Source organism: Castor canadensis, chromosome 3 (genome assembly GCF_047511655.1).
Source record: "Castor canadensis chromosome 3, mCasCan1.hap1v2, whole genome shotgun sequence".
Taxonomy (NCBI): Eukaryota; Metazoa; Chordata; class Mammalia; order Rodentia; family Castoridae; genus Castor; species Castor canadensis.
The window spans coordinates 127590138-127606608 of record NC_133388.1 but is presented as its reverse complement, the minus strand read 5'-3'; the positions used below and the strand labels follow the sequence as shown (position 1 = coordinate 127606608).

Here is a 16471-nt window from a genome sequence, read left to right as displayed (position 1 = left end):
ACAATGAATGCTTTGGATTGCTGCACATTTACCAAAAATACATTCTGCATCCCTATACTTCTCTCTGCTTAAATTTGTGTGACGCCAAATACTACACCAGACTGTCTTGGACCTCAGAAGTCCTGTATGAAAAAAGCCTGCTTAATACAATACTTTACAAACTATCTTGATTTTAGTACATAGACAGTAAGACTAACACTTACTGCTAAGTATATTATTAGAAGACTAAAATAATTAAAAAACAAATAACATAGTATTTAACTCAGAAGGAAAAGAGGGAAAGTTTAGTAAGGATGTTTTATTTGGGAAAGAATTCATGGAGGTAAAACCTGGTCCTTCCAATATCAACAGTAGTTAAATAATCAGAAGACATGGGTGAGCACTCTAGAATCGTATGTTCCTAGAGTGTCTTTACAAAGGGAGACAGCTAAGCAAATCCTCTTGCTACCTAATAATTTTTATACTTGCCTAGTAACAACCTAGTTTTAAATGGTCAATTCCTAACTCCCTATTTTAATATGAATTAGACTTCTAGGTAATTCTCTAGTTTTCTTGAATTGTAAAAATTATTGATTCTACTTTGATTACATCCTTCCTTTAGTTTTGTTTTTACGACTTTTAATAATAATGAAATGGCTAACATAGAAAGGCTCTCTTTGATGTTGTTGCTTCTATATCTTGAGTTTTTGGTTTTGTTTTGTTTTTTTTTTTTTTTACAGTACTGGGGCTTGAACTCAGGGTCTACACCTCTAGCCACTCCTCCAGAACTTTTCTGTGTCTGTGTGAAGGGTTTTTCAAGATAGGGTCTCATGGACAATTTGCCCAGGCTGGCTTTGAACTGCTATCCTCCTGATCTCTGCCTCCTGAGTAGCTAGAATTACAGGCATGAGCCACAGGTGCCCAGCTATTTTGCATTTTAAGAGATGGCAAAATTTTTAAGAAAATTATGCAGTATTAAAAAAAATACCTACTCAAACTTCTGATTGAAGCACATGTTATTTCTGATGAATCTTATTTTTTAGCTTTTTGGTAAAAAAATCAATTTTTTAGCTCTATCTTTTCTAGTCAGAGGCTAAGAAAATCTTATTGATAACAAAGCATTCACTCCATCTGCCTGCTAATTTACTTGCTGCCTATTCTCTCATTTTTCTTTTCCATGATACAGGTAATACAAACATAGGGAAAAACATTGATCATACAAGGACCTCAGTCAAAGGTATTTGGGAGGCCTCTTGTCCAGACTGGTTCCCACCTCCACCATTCAGGAATTCAAAGTATTTCATGCCACAGTATTCCTCAAAAAACTACTCTGAGGCTCAATCCATCCATCTATAGAAAAAGTCTTCCTTGTAGTCTCTAGAAGTAAATTCTTTAAGTTTTTCCAAATGTTTTTGCTAATACTTAAAAGCCATTTTTTAATGTTTACACCTATCTTTTGATCATTGGTGATGGTAAAAAAGCATAATAAAGCATGTTTAAATGACATAAACTAGTCACAGTGGTTTTCTTATGTAAAATATATTCCTTAGAGTGAGGATGATGAAATCTACTTTATTTGAGATGTCAAAATATATTAATTCTCAACATACACATCAGTTCTGACTACAAAATGTTCTCCTTTCTTCTTCCCAAACACAAATTTTGTTTGAATTTATCAGGTGAGAAAAAAACTAAACCATTTCAGAATTTGTATCCATAATAAGTTATTAAAATTTCTAAAATATAAAAAGGAAAAGGGAGATAATTCAAAGCAGGAATTATTTGCCTTGCTTAGTGAGCCATAAAAAAAAGCCTATATAACATCGATATATAATAAATAAATTTATATAAATTTAATAAATTTTATATTATATAATCAAAACATAGTGTGAAGTTTGAGCATCATTGGTGCTTTAGTCTTTTCCTGAAATAATTTTGTAATCCTTTAAGAAATCCATTTTGTTTTTAGGAAATTATATATGATACAGTAAATAGAAAACAGCTATATCAACACAGCTTTCAATTCTCGCCCTACCCTGCACATGTTAAGTGGTTAGTGAGGAGAGTTCCAGTTCTACTGACTGAAAATATGGTTTTAATCTTTTCATTCATCCTGGAAGGACAGTAGCTTCTACCCACTTGGTTATTTGGAGGTAACATTCTCACTTTCCCCATACAGCCCCTCCTTTCTCATAATGTCTTATGAAATTGGTGCTAGCAATAGATTTATTAAAGCTAAGAAAATGAAATTACTAAATGCAAAAGTACATGTTGGAAAAAGTTCAACATAGTTTAGGATGACTTTAAAGACTCAGAAAGGAAAATGAGGGCAATTTTCACAAAGGGACTATACAGAGACACTTGTTGAATGATTCCTTTTCTTCCCTTCTGCTCTTTTTTTTTTTTTTTCTCCTAATCTGTTTGGGAAAAATTTACTTTTCTACTTTTAAGAGAAAAAAAAAAAGAAAACCAGAGAGACTTGTGGCATTGGCTTTTATGAAAAACAAATGATTCATTACAGTTACTATAAACAATATTTGAATTATGGGTGAGATAGTCAGAAGAGCCTTTAAAATGAGCTAGACTTAATGAAATAAGCAGACAAATAATCATTTTGTCAGAAGACTAGTACCAATATTATAATACCACAAATAATATGCAAACTGTGCCTATAGCTTGGTTTTACTATTATTGGTTGTTATTAAGATTTGGTTCTTCTGATCTTATAAAAAAATTTAACCAACCAGGCACCAGAGGCTCACACCTGTCATCCTAGTGACTCAGGAGGCAGAGATCAGGAGGATCGAGATGCAAAGCCAGCCTGGAGAATAGTTCACGAAACCCTATCTCAAAAACTCCCATCACAGAAGAAGGGCTGGTGGAGTGTCTCAAGGGGTAGGCTCTGAGTTCAAGCAACTGCAAAAAGAAAATCCATCAGTAAAGCACTCCTGAATAGCAACTGACTCCCTGAAATCTAAACTACCATTGCTGAACTGAAGAATTCCTGGCACTTTGGTGGGTTACATGCTAATTTCTTCGAACAAGTACAAAATCATAGTTCATATTTCTTAAATGGTAATATAAAAAGTCTCAGATTATTCATGGGAATAATAAATCTTGGTTATCAAAGCCCTCCAGATTTCCAGACCTGTCATGCAATGAAAAAAAAAAAAAACTGTCATTTTTAAATCCAAAAACTAAAGTTATTTCAGCTAAAATAAATCTGCATTATTTTAAACATTTTTTTAGAGAACAACTAACTACCATGGAATTTTTTTTCCTTTTTAGTTCCAAGAGCTTAAATGAAACATTGATGCATTAAATTCACAGTCTGTCAAATCATTTCACTTTAATAAAAATCTGAATTACCTGCCTTAGGGCATTATTAAATATCAAATAAAAAGCACACATCCATAAGTCTGATTTCCCAATATAATTTTTATGTAGAACTATGACTAGATTTGTATTACACATTTTAAGATAAAAGGATAAAAAATGTACTCATAAAAGGATGAATCAGAATTGCAGTCACCTTAAAAGGAATTCCTGTGTCATTCTTAGGAATTTGGGGAGGAAACTGCCCCCTTTAAATAATCTCAGTCTATAAAATCAGAATATAAACTCTTCCTCCTCTTTATAATACCTAAGTTATAATTAATTAAATACACTGAAAAAGTAAACACTATTCTTCTATGATAAAATGAAGAATCTGAAATATGCATAATCTCAAAAAAACCATTTTGGGGTATGTGTGAAAGAGACAGGGAAAATAGTGATGGTTATTTCAATATTTACACAGAGGTAACCCTGGTCTAGGACCAGATATGGATCAAACAGTCAAGGCAATAACCTCATTTCATTAAAAGTGTCATTTGTAGTTAATGATATTCACAGCAAGAATATTAACCATAGACTGGAGAAACTGACAAATTCAAGTTCACCAAGCCACCCAGCACAGTCTGCCTCTTACTGGGCCTCTCTTATGGCTCCTCCTTCCCCTTCACTCTGCTCCTACTTCTATCCCCCCTGCCTCTCTCACCTCTCCTGGCTACTCTCCCGTTCCTTGTTAAGAAACAAAAACAAGTCCTGGACACATTCAATCCATAAACCACCTCTTCCTTCTTCCTTCCAGCTGCAGCCCAGAAAGTGTATGTCCTCTTAACAAGTCACTTTCCACGTGTGCTCAGGATTTCACCCTCTCAACTGCTAGGGTTAGCCCCTCCACAGAACAGCTGCTCGCCGGATACATGCTCCTTCTCTATTGTGAATAGAAAAGTTCTGGTATTTCTTTTGCTTCAAAACAATGGTGATTACGATAATAATGATAATATAGACATATCCTTCAACTCAATCCCATGCCCTTTCTGGTGGTAGCTTCTACTCTACCAGCCCAGTTTATCATGATTAACGCATAATGTATGCATATAAGGAAATATCACAGTGAATCCCATTAATTTACACAACTAATATACATTAAAAATTATTTTTTGAAAAGACTGACTACCAAATATTGATGATGATGTGGAGGAACTACAACTCTCATACATTTCTCATGCGTTGCCACTGCTTGGAAAAACTATTTGGTAGTCCTTTATAAAATTAAACTCCCTGGCCGGCGGGGGGGGGGGGGGGGGGGCGTGAAAAAAGCACCAGTGGCTCACACCTGTAAACAGCTGAGATCAGAAGAATCATGGTTTGAGGCCAGTCTGGGGAAATAGTTCACAAGACTCTTATCTTCAAAATAACCAGAGAAAAATGGGCTGGAGGTGTGGCTCAGCAGTAGACAGCCCGCTACACAAGCATTAAGTCCTGAGTTCAAGCCTGATCCCCACAAAAAAATTTTTAAAAATTAAAAAGGAGGTGAAGGTCAGGGGTATCATAGTTCCAGGGTAGATCAGGCAAAAAGTTATTAAGAACCCACCATCTCAACAAATAAGCCTGACATGGTGGAGCAGACTTGTTATCCCAGCTACCTGGCAGTCATAGGTAGGAGAATTAAGGTATGAGGCTGGCCCCAGGAAAAATAGACCCCACTCAAAACATAAATAAAGCAAAAAGGGCAGGGGCCAGGACTCAAGTCATAGACCACCTACCAGCAAGTATGAAGCCCTTGAGTTGAAACCCCAGTACTGCCAAGAGAAAAAAGTAAGTGTGTCCAGGATATGCTGTCTCCAGCACAACCCTTCTACTCCCCTACAGCCTGGTGCAGTATGCACTTCCTGTTCAACGCTCTCTGACCTCTGCCCAGGAAGTGGTTAAGAAAAAGGCCTCTGCCAGGTCAAGCCACGTGTGTCAGATTTCCTGCTTCGATGCCCAAGAACTGCACTACTGGCTGAGGATGTAGCTCAATGGTAGAGCCTTTGCTTAGCATGCCCAAGGCCCTCCACCACAAAAAAAGTACTACACTACTTTGGTTAGAGCCCCATGTAAAATTTTGTAAGCACTTAATGTGGTAATCCCTCCAGATCATTATAATGTTCTATATACATACCCATATATCCATATGTCTCTACAGCAAATACTTATTTCAGCCCAGACCACTTTTCTCATCTCCATTCCCAAAATTCCGACAACTTCCATGACAGACCCACTATTGTGGGCAGCATCTCTATCTCAGTGTGCACCAAATCAGCTCTTTACCTTTCTACCCCCAGCAGGGCCTCTCCCCAGCATTCCCACTGTCACTCAATGCCATTTTACCAATGGGTTCTCAAGCTCCAGACCTCAGCAGTTATCTTTGACATTTCCATCTCCCCCATCCTCTCTCAGCTCATCACTAGATACCACCTGCAATTCCAGTTCCTATACTTTACCTTCTCTTCATCAACACTGCTCCATATCTATCAATGTGCCTGCAAAATAGACTTCTAAAATATTTTTCTACTCACACCTGGCCCACTGTAATCCAATCATTCATTCTCTTTTTAGGGCAAGCAATTAAAAATATACATGGGACCAAGTCACTCTCTTGAGTAAAAGTCCCTATAGATTCATTGTGCATCCATACTGAAATAGACACCTTAGCATGACTGACAGACCTGTGAGATAGGGGTCTCCTCTACTTCTCTCCTTTGATTAATTTCTATACTCCATACTCACCATGTTTTTTTTTCAGGTACTTCAATGAATCAAATTCTTCCCCCTCCACAGGGAGCACCATCCCCAGGGCCTTTGCAAAAAGGTATTTCCTCTCCCTGAAAGCTCCTTCCCCATATTGCTTTGTTCTTCTCATTCATGGAATTTTTGTCATTAACAATTTTATAACAATGTACCTCAGCACAACAATAATTTCAAAATTAATTTTATATTTTTGAATGCTTATTGCTCTACTGTCAGTCTCCCCACCTCAAACCCCATGCTTTGTGAGGGCAAAGACCATGTGTCCTTACCTCTATACGTCCAAAACCAATTTGATAGTAGGTACTCAATAATTTTTTATTGAACATCATCTTAGTTCTTTCACTCATCCATTCTAAGGTTTAGCCTAAAACACTCTTGGATTTTCTCCCCTGTTACCATATATAAGTTACTGAAATTTTCTTCTCATTACTATCAAAGGTGAATTTTCCTGATCCTCATGGTTTCCAAAATTAGAAGAATGAGGAGATGAACTACACTGGCTAAACTCAAAACAGAACAGAAATGAGACTGACTGATATGCAATGTGTGTGGTTCCAAGGAACTTCTAATTTGCCTAAAGTCATACAAGGTATCACATGTGATATGTTATTATGGGGTTATAGTAAAATAAACACATTTCAATGCTTGAGAAGCTAAGTGGAAGAAAGAATATGAAACAAGGTATAATTTAAGAGAGATGAGAGAGAAGTAGAGGATCCCTGGTGAGAGCAGTATTTGAGCTCGGCCTTATGATAGCGAGGATTTCACTAAGCAAAAGGAAGGCTGGGCAGTTTGAGGTGAGCAGAGAACATTCCCAGAAGGTAAAAGACAATTTTGGTGGAGTGCTATGCAATAATAATAAAGAGACAAGAAAAATAAGTTGGGAAACACTGGGATGAAATGCCCACCTGTTGAAATTTCCATGTCTGCTGTCTAGCTCATGAGACTGCAAGCTCCTTGGGGCCACAGATTTCTATTCATCTCTGACTCCCCAGGCCATAGTACCACTCACACTACACCATGCTCTCCAGAGTCCATCAGGCAGTCACAGTTCTGTCAAGCTTCCCACGCACCATTCAACAGCATTCCCCTTTGAAGGAAGAGGCAGTTTGCTGCAGTGCACCCTGCCCTATGCACACTTATGCTACTTACAAGGTAAAGAAAGAATCCACTGATAGTCATCTTTGTATATTCACCTTTTCCATGTTTTTGATGTTTTATTTTGTTAATTGCTTAAGGGTAAAGAATACATACACAGAATTCAATATATTAAAGTGTATAGATTATGTTCCAATCAGTAAAGTAATGTACCCTATTCAGATAGTTAATAAGTGCTTCTTGATCTATCAAATAAAAAGCACTTCTAGGAGGAAGAACGGGGGACAAGAGAGGGTAACAAATGGAGTGGATATGATCAAAGAACATTATATGCATGTTACAAAATGTCACAATGAAACCCATTGTTTTATACAATTAATGTATAGTAATAAAAAAAACACTTCCATAGGACAAGTATTTCAATTCATGCCAGATCCACCTGATATATCCCAATTAACAAGATGATCAGATCTGCATCAGACAAGAGGCTCAACGTGGAGGACACAAGCTCTTCTAGCCCCTTCCATCGTGTTCTTTGGCCACTGGGGGGTGACTGCTGAAGCTTCAGAGCAACAAGATGAATTACTAAGGAGGTCCTTGCAAATCCCTGTTTCTCAGCCTCATGTGCCTTTCTTTATGAAAGCCAATACTAAAGCAAAACTTTAAATTAAAGGCTGCTCTAGTGGGAGCAAAATCAAAATGATCATCTGACTTGTCATTACTGGGGCTTGAGAAGTTGCCATAAATTTGTTGAAATGAAGTACACTTGTTCTATTGCTAAATTAGCAAGCTAACCATAGAGTGACTTTGGGACGCTAGGTTTCGGTAATGTGCACCTCGTTTTCCTCACTTAATCTGCACATACCCTGATAGAGATGGGCTTGTTCCTGTTCTCTCTGGCTACTGAAATGCAGCTCTAATAACTCTGTCACTGAGTGGCTGAGTGGGTCGAAAGTTGTCTCCCAAAATCCCATCACAGCCTTCCACAAGTTCTGCCCCCTTAACATGTGTCCTCAGCCTTCGAAATTCTTCTATCTGAAAATAAAAGCAAACCAAAATAGATTAATCATTTGCTAGATATTAACAAGATTGGTGTTTTATAAATGACTTAACATACACATAAATTACATAATAAAAAAGAAATTTGAAATTCAACTTCAAAGAGAAAACCAGACCTGTTTCAGACCTAAGTAAGGCATTAGAAGAGACCCTTTTAAGAGAAGACAACAGAATTAGGGATCAAAATATGCAGACAACTCCAGTAGCCACAGAAACCTGCTGGATTTGTTAGCATGAAAATGATATACACATCTCTCACAAAAAAGCTTTGTTCCTGTCTATAATACAAAGAGAAAGAATGAACAAATAAGTAAATGTTCTTAAATGCTTCCTGGTAGGTTTCTAATTAGCATATTCTGATGTCACTGTACATTAGCACTGATTAGATGTTAGATTTGTCAGCTGAACTAGAGGTTTCTTCATCAAAATACTTTCTTTGCCTCTCATCTAGCTCATTGAAGAACATAAATCAAAAGAATAACAATAGTAACTTTTGAGTTCATCTTCCTTTTTTGGTGAGGAACTGAGGCACCAAATTAGGTGGGGGTAGAAATCTGACAATTCCTATTTTCCCAGTTCCACAGCTATCTCGTTAGAAGTTCTAGTCAAATTAATATACCTTACATCCTGCATATACCCCAGGGTATTGGGCAATGTGATTTGAATACCATTAATTCACCAAAAGTTCACTATCCATGTACCAAAAGATTACATGTAGGGCTGGGGATATGGCTCAGTTGCAGAGTGCTTGCCTAGCATGTACAAGGCCCTGGGCTCAATCCGTAGCACCACAAAAAAAAAAAAAAAAAAAAGATTATATCCACAAATTTCCTTAATACAACATAACCAAAGAATTCTGCCCCTCACAAAGAGAAAGGAAATGTAGATCAAGTAATTCAAGGATTCTAATAAAAATCTAAACTTTCAAGGAACCATGAAATCCCTGAATGGTAAGCAAAATTGTACATGTGTGTTTTGGTAAGATGAGGATCCCTGACTCCAAAAGAGTTGAATCCCACAAGATTCTAATTCAATCCTCTCACACACATGTTAGGACACAGAGCTGGGGGAAAATTAAATGCTTGTTAGATGAGAAGCCTGATTAAAAAGTTGACTTCTAATGTTTTATTTTCCATATCTTCAAATACTGATTAATTTCCCTAAGTGAGGTAAGTCTGACCCAACTGGAATTGTCCTGTTTGTTTAGTTTTTTTGTAATGCCTACATGCTGTATTTATACAGTGCCAGTCAGATAAGCAGTGAGCTATTTCATCTGCATAGTGGTTTTTCACTGGACTTTTTTAGGGTCAGAGTGGGGATGGGGGTGGCATCTACTGCTTGTGCAACTGGAAAAATTGTAGAACCAAGGCTTCATGAGAATCCCGTCATTATTTACTTTCACTTTAAAGTGTTCCCTAAGTATGGAGTAGAAAGGAATCTGGTCAGCCATAGCATCCCATGCTATTCCAAAAAGAAGAATATCATGGTGAGGGTATAAGCTTTGAATCCAAATGCTGGTTCTTGTCCTGGTTCTGCCACCCATGACTCAAGTAACCAAATGACATTTAAGCCTCAGTTTCCACATCTGTACAACACAGATGATGATTACAACATTCACAATAATGACATAAGGAGAAAACTCATGAATATCACTTAGCATAGTTCCAGGCACATAGGAAGTGCTCCATAAATTGCAGCTTTTTTATTGTACAGCTTCCTTTGAAGTCAAACCTTTAGTATTTTGAGATAAATACTTAGCTACAATTGATGATAAACCAGTTTGCTGAGAAAATTTAAATTCATCTCTCATAGCATTTATTTCACACATAAGTATATTGTTCCTGAAGTGAGAATCCATGAACCATGGGCAGGGTTGTTGATTGACAATGTGGGCAGAAACCTACCTAACTGCCTAAATACATTTTAAAAACTATTCCATTTTTATTGACTTTGAAGTTTATCTGAAAAACAGGTTGATTTTATATTTATGTACACTGAATTGAAGATACACACTTCAAGCCCCAGGCCTCTGCCTGAAGCACATTCTCCGGAAACAGCTTCTTTAGAAGAGGCGATCTGAATCAACAGCTAGCGTCCAATCACTGCACTCTTGGAGAAAACCATTTCACAGAAATGTTTTTCTCTCATCACAGTAACACTTTGAAGATTTCAAATATCAACAGAGATTGAGGGAAAAATGTGTCTTTCTGAAATGCCATTTTTTCTGAAATAACCACCCCTCAAAACTGTTTAATCACTTCAAATGGTTTCAAGTGCATAGTGAATCAGCCCACCCTGAAATGAGAGACTGTGATGAATGAACACAGTAATATTTCAGGACAAAAGTCTTCAACAAACTCAAATGTCAGGGCATTAGAGAGACCAACATTATCACATGTATCTAAATGTGTGGTTGCATAGATTTTTAAGGCTACTGTAGTTAGATATTTTTGTATTTGTTTTTAACCTATTTAAGAGAGGAAGACATGGCTGTACTAGAAATCTAAATAGATACATAGTTAACAGTAATATTATATACATATATAGCATTATATAGAAAGAGAGGAAGGGAGGGAGGGAGGGAGGGAGGAAGGAAGGAAGGAAGGAAGAGGGAAGAAGGAAGGAAGAAAGGAAGGAAGGAAATACTGGAAAGAGACTCAGCACTCCAGGGAGAGTCTTTGTTTTCTGAAGGTATTAGATCGAATAGCCACTGTTCTCTGAAACAGATACACTCCAACTGATCCAAGTCATTTATTCAATCTGCACTGACCCACAAATCAGATTATTCACTAAAGTTCAGCTTTAAAACTGCTTTTCTTTATGGGTACAAAAGGGCTAATTTCCAGAGTTTGTAGTTTGGTACAAATTAATTTATAGATCTTCTCAAGTTCCTAAGGCCATCATTATGTTAAAAGGTAAATATAATGCAGAATACATCTGTGAACACTTAGGTGTTTCCCTGCCTTGGCTGTGAGTGAATGCAGGAGTGCAGAAACCTCTCCAAGGTAGTAACTTCAATTCCTTTGGTCTTCTATCAAGAAGTAGAAATAAGCCAGACAAATACTATATGATCACACTTATATCTGAATCTAAAATAGCCAAACTCATAGAAGCAGAGGGCAAATTGAGTTTCCAGGAGCTATAAAAGGGGAGAGGTATAAAAGGGGAGGAGATGGTTAAAAGTACAAAGTTGCAGTTATGCAAGATAAGCAGGTTCTGGAGATGTAGTTTATAGCATGTTACTCATAGCTAACAGTACTGTGTTGTACATTTAAAAGTACTCAGGGAACCGATCTTATGTAAGTGTTCTTACCAAAATAAAATAATAATAATTATTATTAAAAATAAGTATAGGAAGAATAAAGAGTGTAGGAGGAAACTTTGAGAAGTGATAAATGTGTTTTTGGTCTTGGCAGGAGCAATGGTTTCACAGGTGTACACTTATCCTTAAAAGATGTATATATTTGTATACAGACTTATATTTAATATGTATAGCTTTTCATATACTAATTAATCTCTCAATAGAATGTTTTTTAAAAAGGAGAGTGCTCTCAACTTCTTTTATTACCAATGACAACAAATGAGTTAGAATAATATAATTCCTTGAATTATATAGCTGTGGTTTGAATGTGTACCCCACAGCTCATATGTTTGAAAATTTCCAGTGTGACAGTGTGGGGAGAAAGAGTCTAACAAGAGGTCATTAGGTCATGTGGGCTCTGACCACATGAATGAATTAACATTGTAGGAATGAGTAAGCTATTGTGAGTGGGTGTGTTATAAGACAACTCTTTCTCTCTTGCCCTTCCACCTTCTAAACATGGGCTGATGCAGTCAGATGATGGTGCCATGCTTTCGTACTTCCCAGACTCCAGAATTGTGAGCTAAATAAATTTCTGTTCATTACAAACCATCTAACCTATGATTGCTAAAGTTTAGATCTGCAATGTCCCCCAAATACCCAGTGCTGAAGGCTTGGTCACCAGCCTGTAGTGCTATTGGAAGATAGTGGAATCTTTAAGAGATGGAGCCCAATGGAAGGTTTTAGATCATCGGGGCATGCCCTCAAAGGGGATGTGGGATGCCAGACTCTGCCAATCTCTTCTTTCTTCTTTCCTGTCTCAACTCTGGGATGAATAGTTGGCTCTACCATGTGCTTCCTGCTATCACGTGCTGCCTTGCAACAAACCCAAAGCAGTAGGGCCAAATGGTCATGGAAAGAAATCTCCAAAATGTGAACTCTTTTCTCTGACTAAATTGATTTATCTCAGATACTTATTACAGTAACGGAAAGTGATATTATGTTATAGCAGCACAAAATATACTAAGACATGCTAGTAATTAAATAAAAGAATCTAAACCAAGTTGTGTTTAAACAGTCTGTATATATGCATATACAGTAAGAAATACAGAGAAATAGACAAATAGAAATGGCTCCCTGCCTTTCATGTACTGCAACCTTTTGTTTCATTTTCTTCTACTTAATTATCTTAAGCATCTCAAATTATTGTTCCCTCTTTCTTACTGGCTTCTTATCCATAAACAACTCTCACTCTGTTACTGACTCCTTAATCTGATCATTTTCTTTTCTTGAGGAACAGCCCAGAAAAGAGGAACTCCTCTCCCCAGTAACACTGATGTCAGCTTTCTCCTCTTATTCCCATCATCAACCTAAAGCAGCCCTGGCCTCAGCTGTCTTCCCTCATCATCCCTACTGATAAACCCACAGACCAAAGCTCACTCCAGAATTACAGGTAACAGTACATGATCACCAGGGAAGCACTGATTATCACTGAAGACACTCAGAAAGTATGTACAGAAAGTTCCACAACTACCTAAAAATAACACATCTTAAGAACGGGAAGGAGGCTGCTGGATGCCAGTGGCTCATGCCTGTAATCTTAGCTACTCAGGAGGCAGAGATTAGAAGGATTGCAGTTTGAAGCCATGGGAAAAGAGTTTGCAAGACCCTACCTTGAAAATACCAAACACAAAAACAGGGCTGGCAGAGTGGCTCAAGTAGTACAGTGCCTGCCCAGCAAGTGTGAGGACCTCAGTTCAAACCCCAGTACTGCCAAAATAAATACAGAAAATAAAGAAAGGGAAGAAGGAATCTCTGAAGAGAGAAAATGCTCACATTGTGCTCTCCAATGCTACAGCCACCAGCTCCATGTGGCCACCGAGCACTTAGTCTACTAAGTCGACCAAGATGTGATGAAGTACTGAACACAAATGGAAAGCCAAACACGTGAAAGTAAGATTGTAAGACAGTGTCATCAATGAGATTTTATATTGACTACATGTTGCACCGATAGTATTTTGGATATATTTTTAAGTTGCTGTAATAGAATACTGAGACTGGGTAATTCATAAAGAACAGAAATCTATTTTCTCACAATTCTGAAGGCTGGGACTTCTAAGAGCAAGGGGCTGGCATGTGGCAGTGTCTTCACATGGCAGAAGGTGGAAGGGCAAGCAAACATCCAATTGTCTTTTTCACTCTAGCATATGATATGCTGGCCAGGAACAATACAAAAAATTCAACTAAGCAGGGGCTTTCAGTCCCCTATTCTAGAATTCTCAGCATGCAGGCAGTAGTCCCCTATGGGCTTAATTGTCAACGCTACATTACAACAGAAGTCTATTCTCCTTAAATCCAAGCTGCTACGCATTTAATATATTATGATATAGGGCATTTTCTTCAATGGTGCTAGTGTAGACAGACACTACCATCCTATGCATCCAGATGATGCATAGATATCAGAGCTTCCATAAGAATGTCCAGCAACAGGGTCAGGCATAGTGGCTCACAGTAGTAATGCCAGCTACTCCAGACACAGAGATCAGGTGGATCATGGTTCAAGGCCAGTCCAGGCAAAAAAGGTCATGAGACTACATCTCAACCAATAAGCAAGGTATGATGGTGCATACCTGCCATTCTAGCTACACAGGAAACCTAAATAGGAGGATCACGGTCCAAGCTGGCTCAGGCAAAAACATGAGACCTTATCTGAAACATAACTAAAGCAAAAAAGGGCTTGGGCGTGACTCAAGTTACAGAGTGCCTGCCTAATAAGAGTGAGGCCCTAAGTTCAAAACCCCAGTATTACCAAAAACAGTGTGCTCCGCAGCTTAATTATATATGCATGCTAACCATATGATATAGGAGGAAAAGTTTTTTTAATTCAGTGCAGTTTTATATATTTTCAACTTGTTCAGCTATGTATGTAGAGACTCTACCTGCCATTCACTACTATTTTTATTGTTTTATATATCAGTTTGTGTTCTCTCTCTCTCTCTCTCTCTCTCTCTCCCTCTTCTCTCCTCTCCCTTTTAAGTGCAATAGTATGTGCCTTCTCAGTTTCTCTTGGTATAGATCTAGAATCCCAGCCTCTCCCTTTATGGCTTCTCATTTTTACTACTGAACCTCTTGCGTTTTTGTTCTGCTTTCTCTGAAATTATATGAGCAGCACCAAATGTTGAGTTGATGACAGGCTGATTATACTCTCTTAAGATCATAATTTTTCAAACTCACACTAATTGCATTTTAATTTACATGAATGTGTGTCTTTATATGTATGTGTGTCTGCATTTAACACTGTGGCCCTCTGGAGAGAGGTAGCAATGGCTGATGTGCTGATAGCACCAAAGTCTTTTTTCTAGAAAGATTATAGCTGATTGGGAGGTCATCCATTTTCAAAGGCAACTGAGATTTTTCCTGCTGATACGTATCCCTTTGGCTTTGGCTGTCCTTAGGGAAGATATGGCTTATCTCTTAATAATCAAGGAGCATGACTCAGTAAGTTAGTACTGGACTTGGTCACTGGTCTTACTCAGAGGGACAACACACACAAAGCCAGGATCCCTTTGAAGCCAGAGAGGCCCAAAGGGGCAATGAGTCTATCTCTATACTAACATAGCACACTGGTCAACATGGTAGCAGAGCATTATATCATGTCTACAGTACATCAGTTAACATTCCCAGGTGAATTCGACATTAATATTCCCAATACCATGTTCCAAGAGTCCTTCAGGGAACACTATGTGAATGGAGAACTGTGACTCAACAAGTTTAAAACATATTGATTTTTAGTAAATTGAAATTTTTGGTTACAGAGAAAAATTTTACTCTTCACTAAAATATTTTACCTACTTTAAAAACTTTGCCCCTCCACAAAGTAATGCTCTTCAGCTCTTCTGTTATTTCAAGTCTAAGACCTCTTCTTGTGGCTAAATCTAATTCATATTTTTCAGTCCTTAACTGAATATGTGTGCAGATTCTAACACTCATGATCACTCTTCTCATTCCTTCTTGAAACCTGCTTCTCCCTTGGGTCTAGACATCCCATCACCACCTGACGTTCCTATGTCTCAAACCATTCCCTAGGGACACCTACAGTGTAGGCCCCTAGTTAGCTGTCACACACACCCCAGTCCTTGGGATCACCTCTCATTTCTCTTCTTCTACACTTAGGGTTTCACCCACTGCCTCTACATGGTACCCCTTTCTTAGATGTCTGCAACCATGAACTCATTATCTTCCATAAAGCCCACTCTTGATTCCCCATCATGGTAAAGAATGACATCTAATACTCACCAGTCACCTAAGCCAAATCCAGGGTGTAGCACAGGGGTCTTTCCTAAGTCCCTCTTATGTCATCACCAAGTTCCAATTCTACTTCCTAGTTATTTCTAGTTATTCCCATCCCTTCATGTCACTTCCACAGCCTTATCTCAGACCCATATCTTTACACTGAAACTAGAGACCACTCTCAAATTGAAATCTGGTCATGTCTCTCTCCTTACAGTATTCTAATGATTTTTTGCTATCTTTAGGAGAAAGCCCCCTTCACAGCACAGCACCAAGCAGCACCAGAATCAATGACAAAAGTCAGGAGTCTGCTCCCTCCTGGAGCTCATGTCATATGACAGGCCTTTCACACCAAATGCATGGCTTCTCCTGACTCTGTGACTTTGTAGGTGCTTTTCCCCTCCTGGCAACATCAACTAATACCCAGCTAGCACAGGTGGAGATGCAGTGACAGCAGTTACTAGCTGATCTTAGCTAACTGAATTAGTTTTCCTTCTTCTTGAACATGGAGTTAAAATGTAATTCCCAACCTCCCACTGCAGGTAGATGTGGTCATGTGACTAGTTCTAGCCAATAGAAAGTAAACGTAAGTGGTATATGCCATTTCTAGGTCTAGTGGTTGAA

At 38.1% G+C, this 16471-nt stretch overlaps 1 protein-coding gene across 3 annotated transcripts in view; it reads right to left on the bottom strand.

The window, feature by feature from the left end:
* The window catches only part of Ca8 (carbonic anhydrase 8), an 85557-nt gene that overhangs the window by 12172 nt on the left and 56914 nt on the right, over positions 1 to 16471 (bottom strand). The window contains exon 8 of one of the 3 annotated variants that reach the window (XM_020176449.2): positions 8063 to 8232. The exons of 1 other annotated variant lie outside the window; for it this stretch is intronic. In XM_020176449.2, the coding sequence (XP_020032038.1) occupies positions 8098 to 8232 (135 nt within the window). In that variant the 3' untranslated portion in view covers positions 8063 to 8097. Of the gene's footprint in view, positions 1 to 7282; positions 8233 to 16471 lie in introns of those variants that run through there. One more of the 3 variants, XM_020176448.2, reaches the window with a different exon arrangement.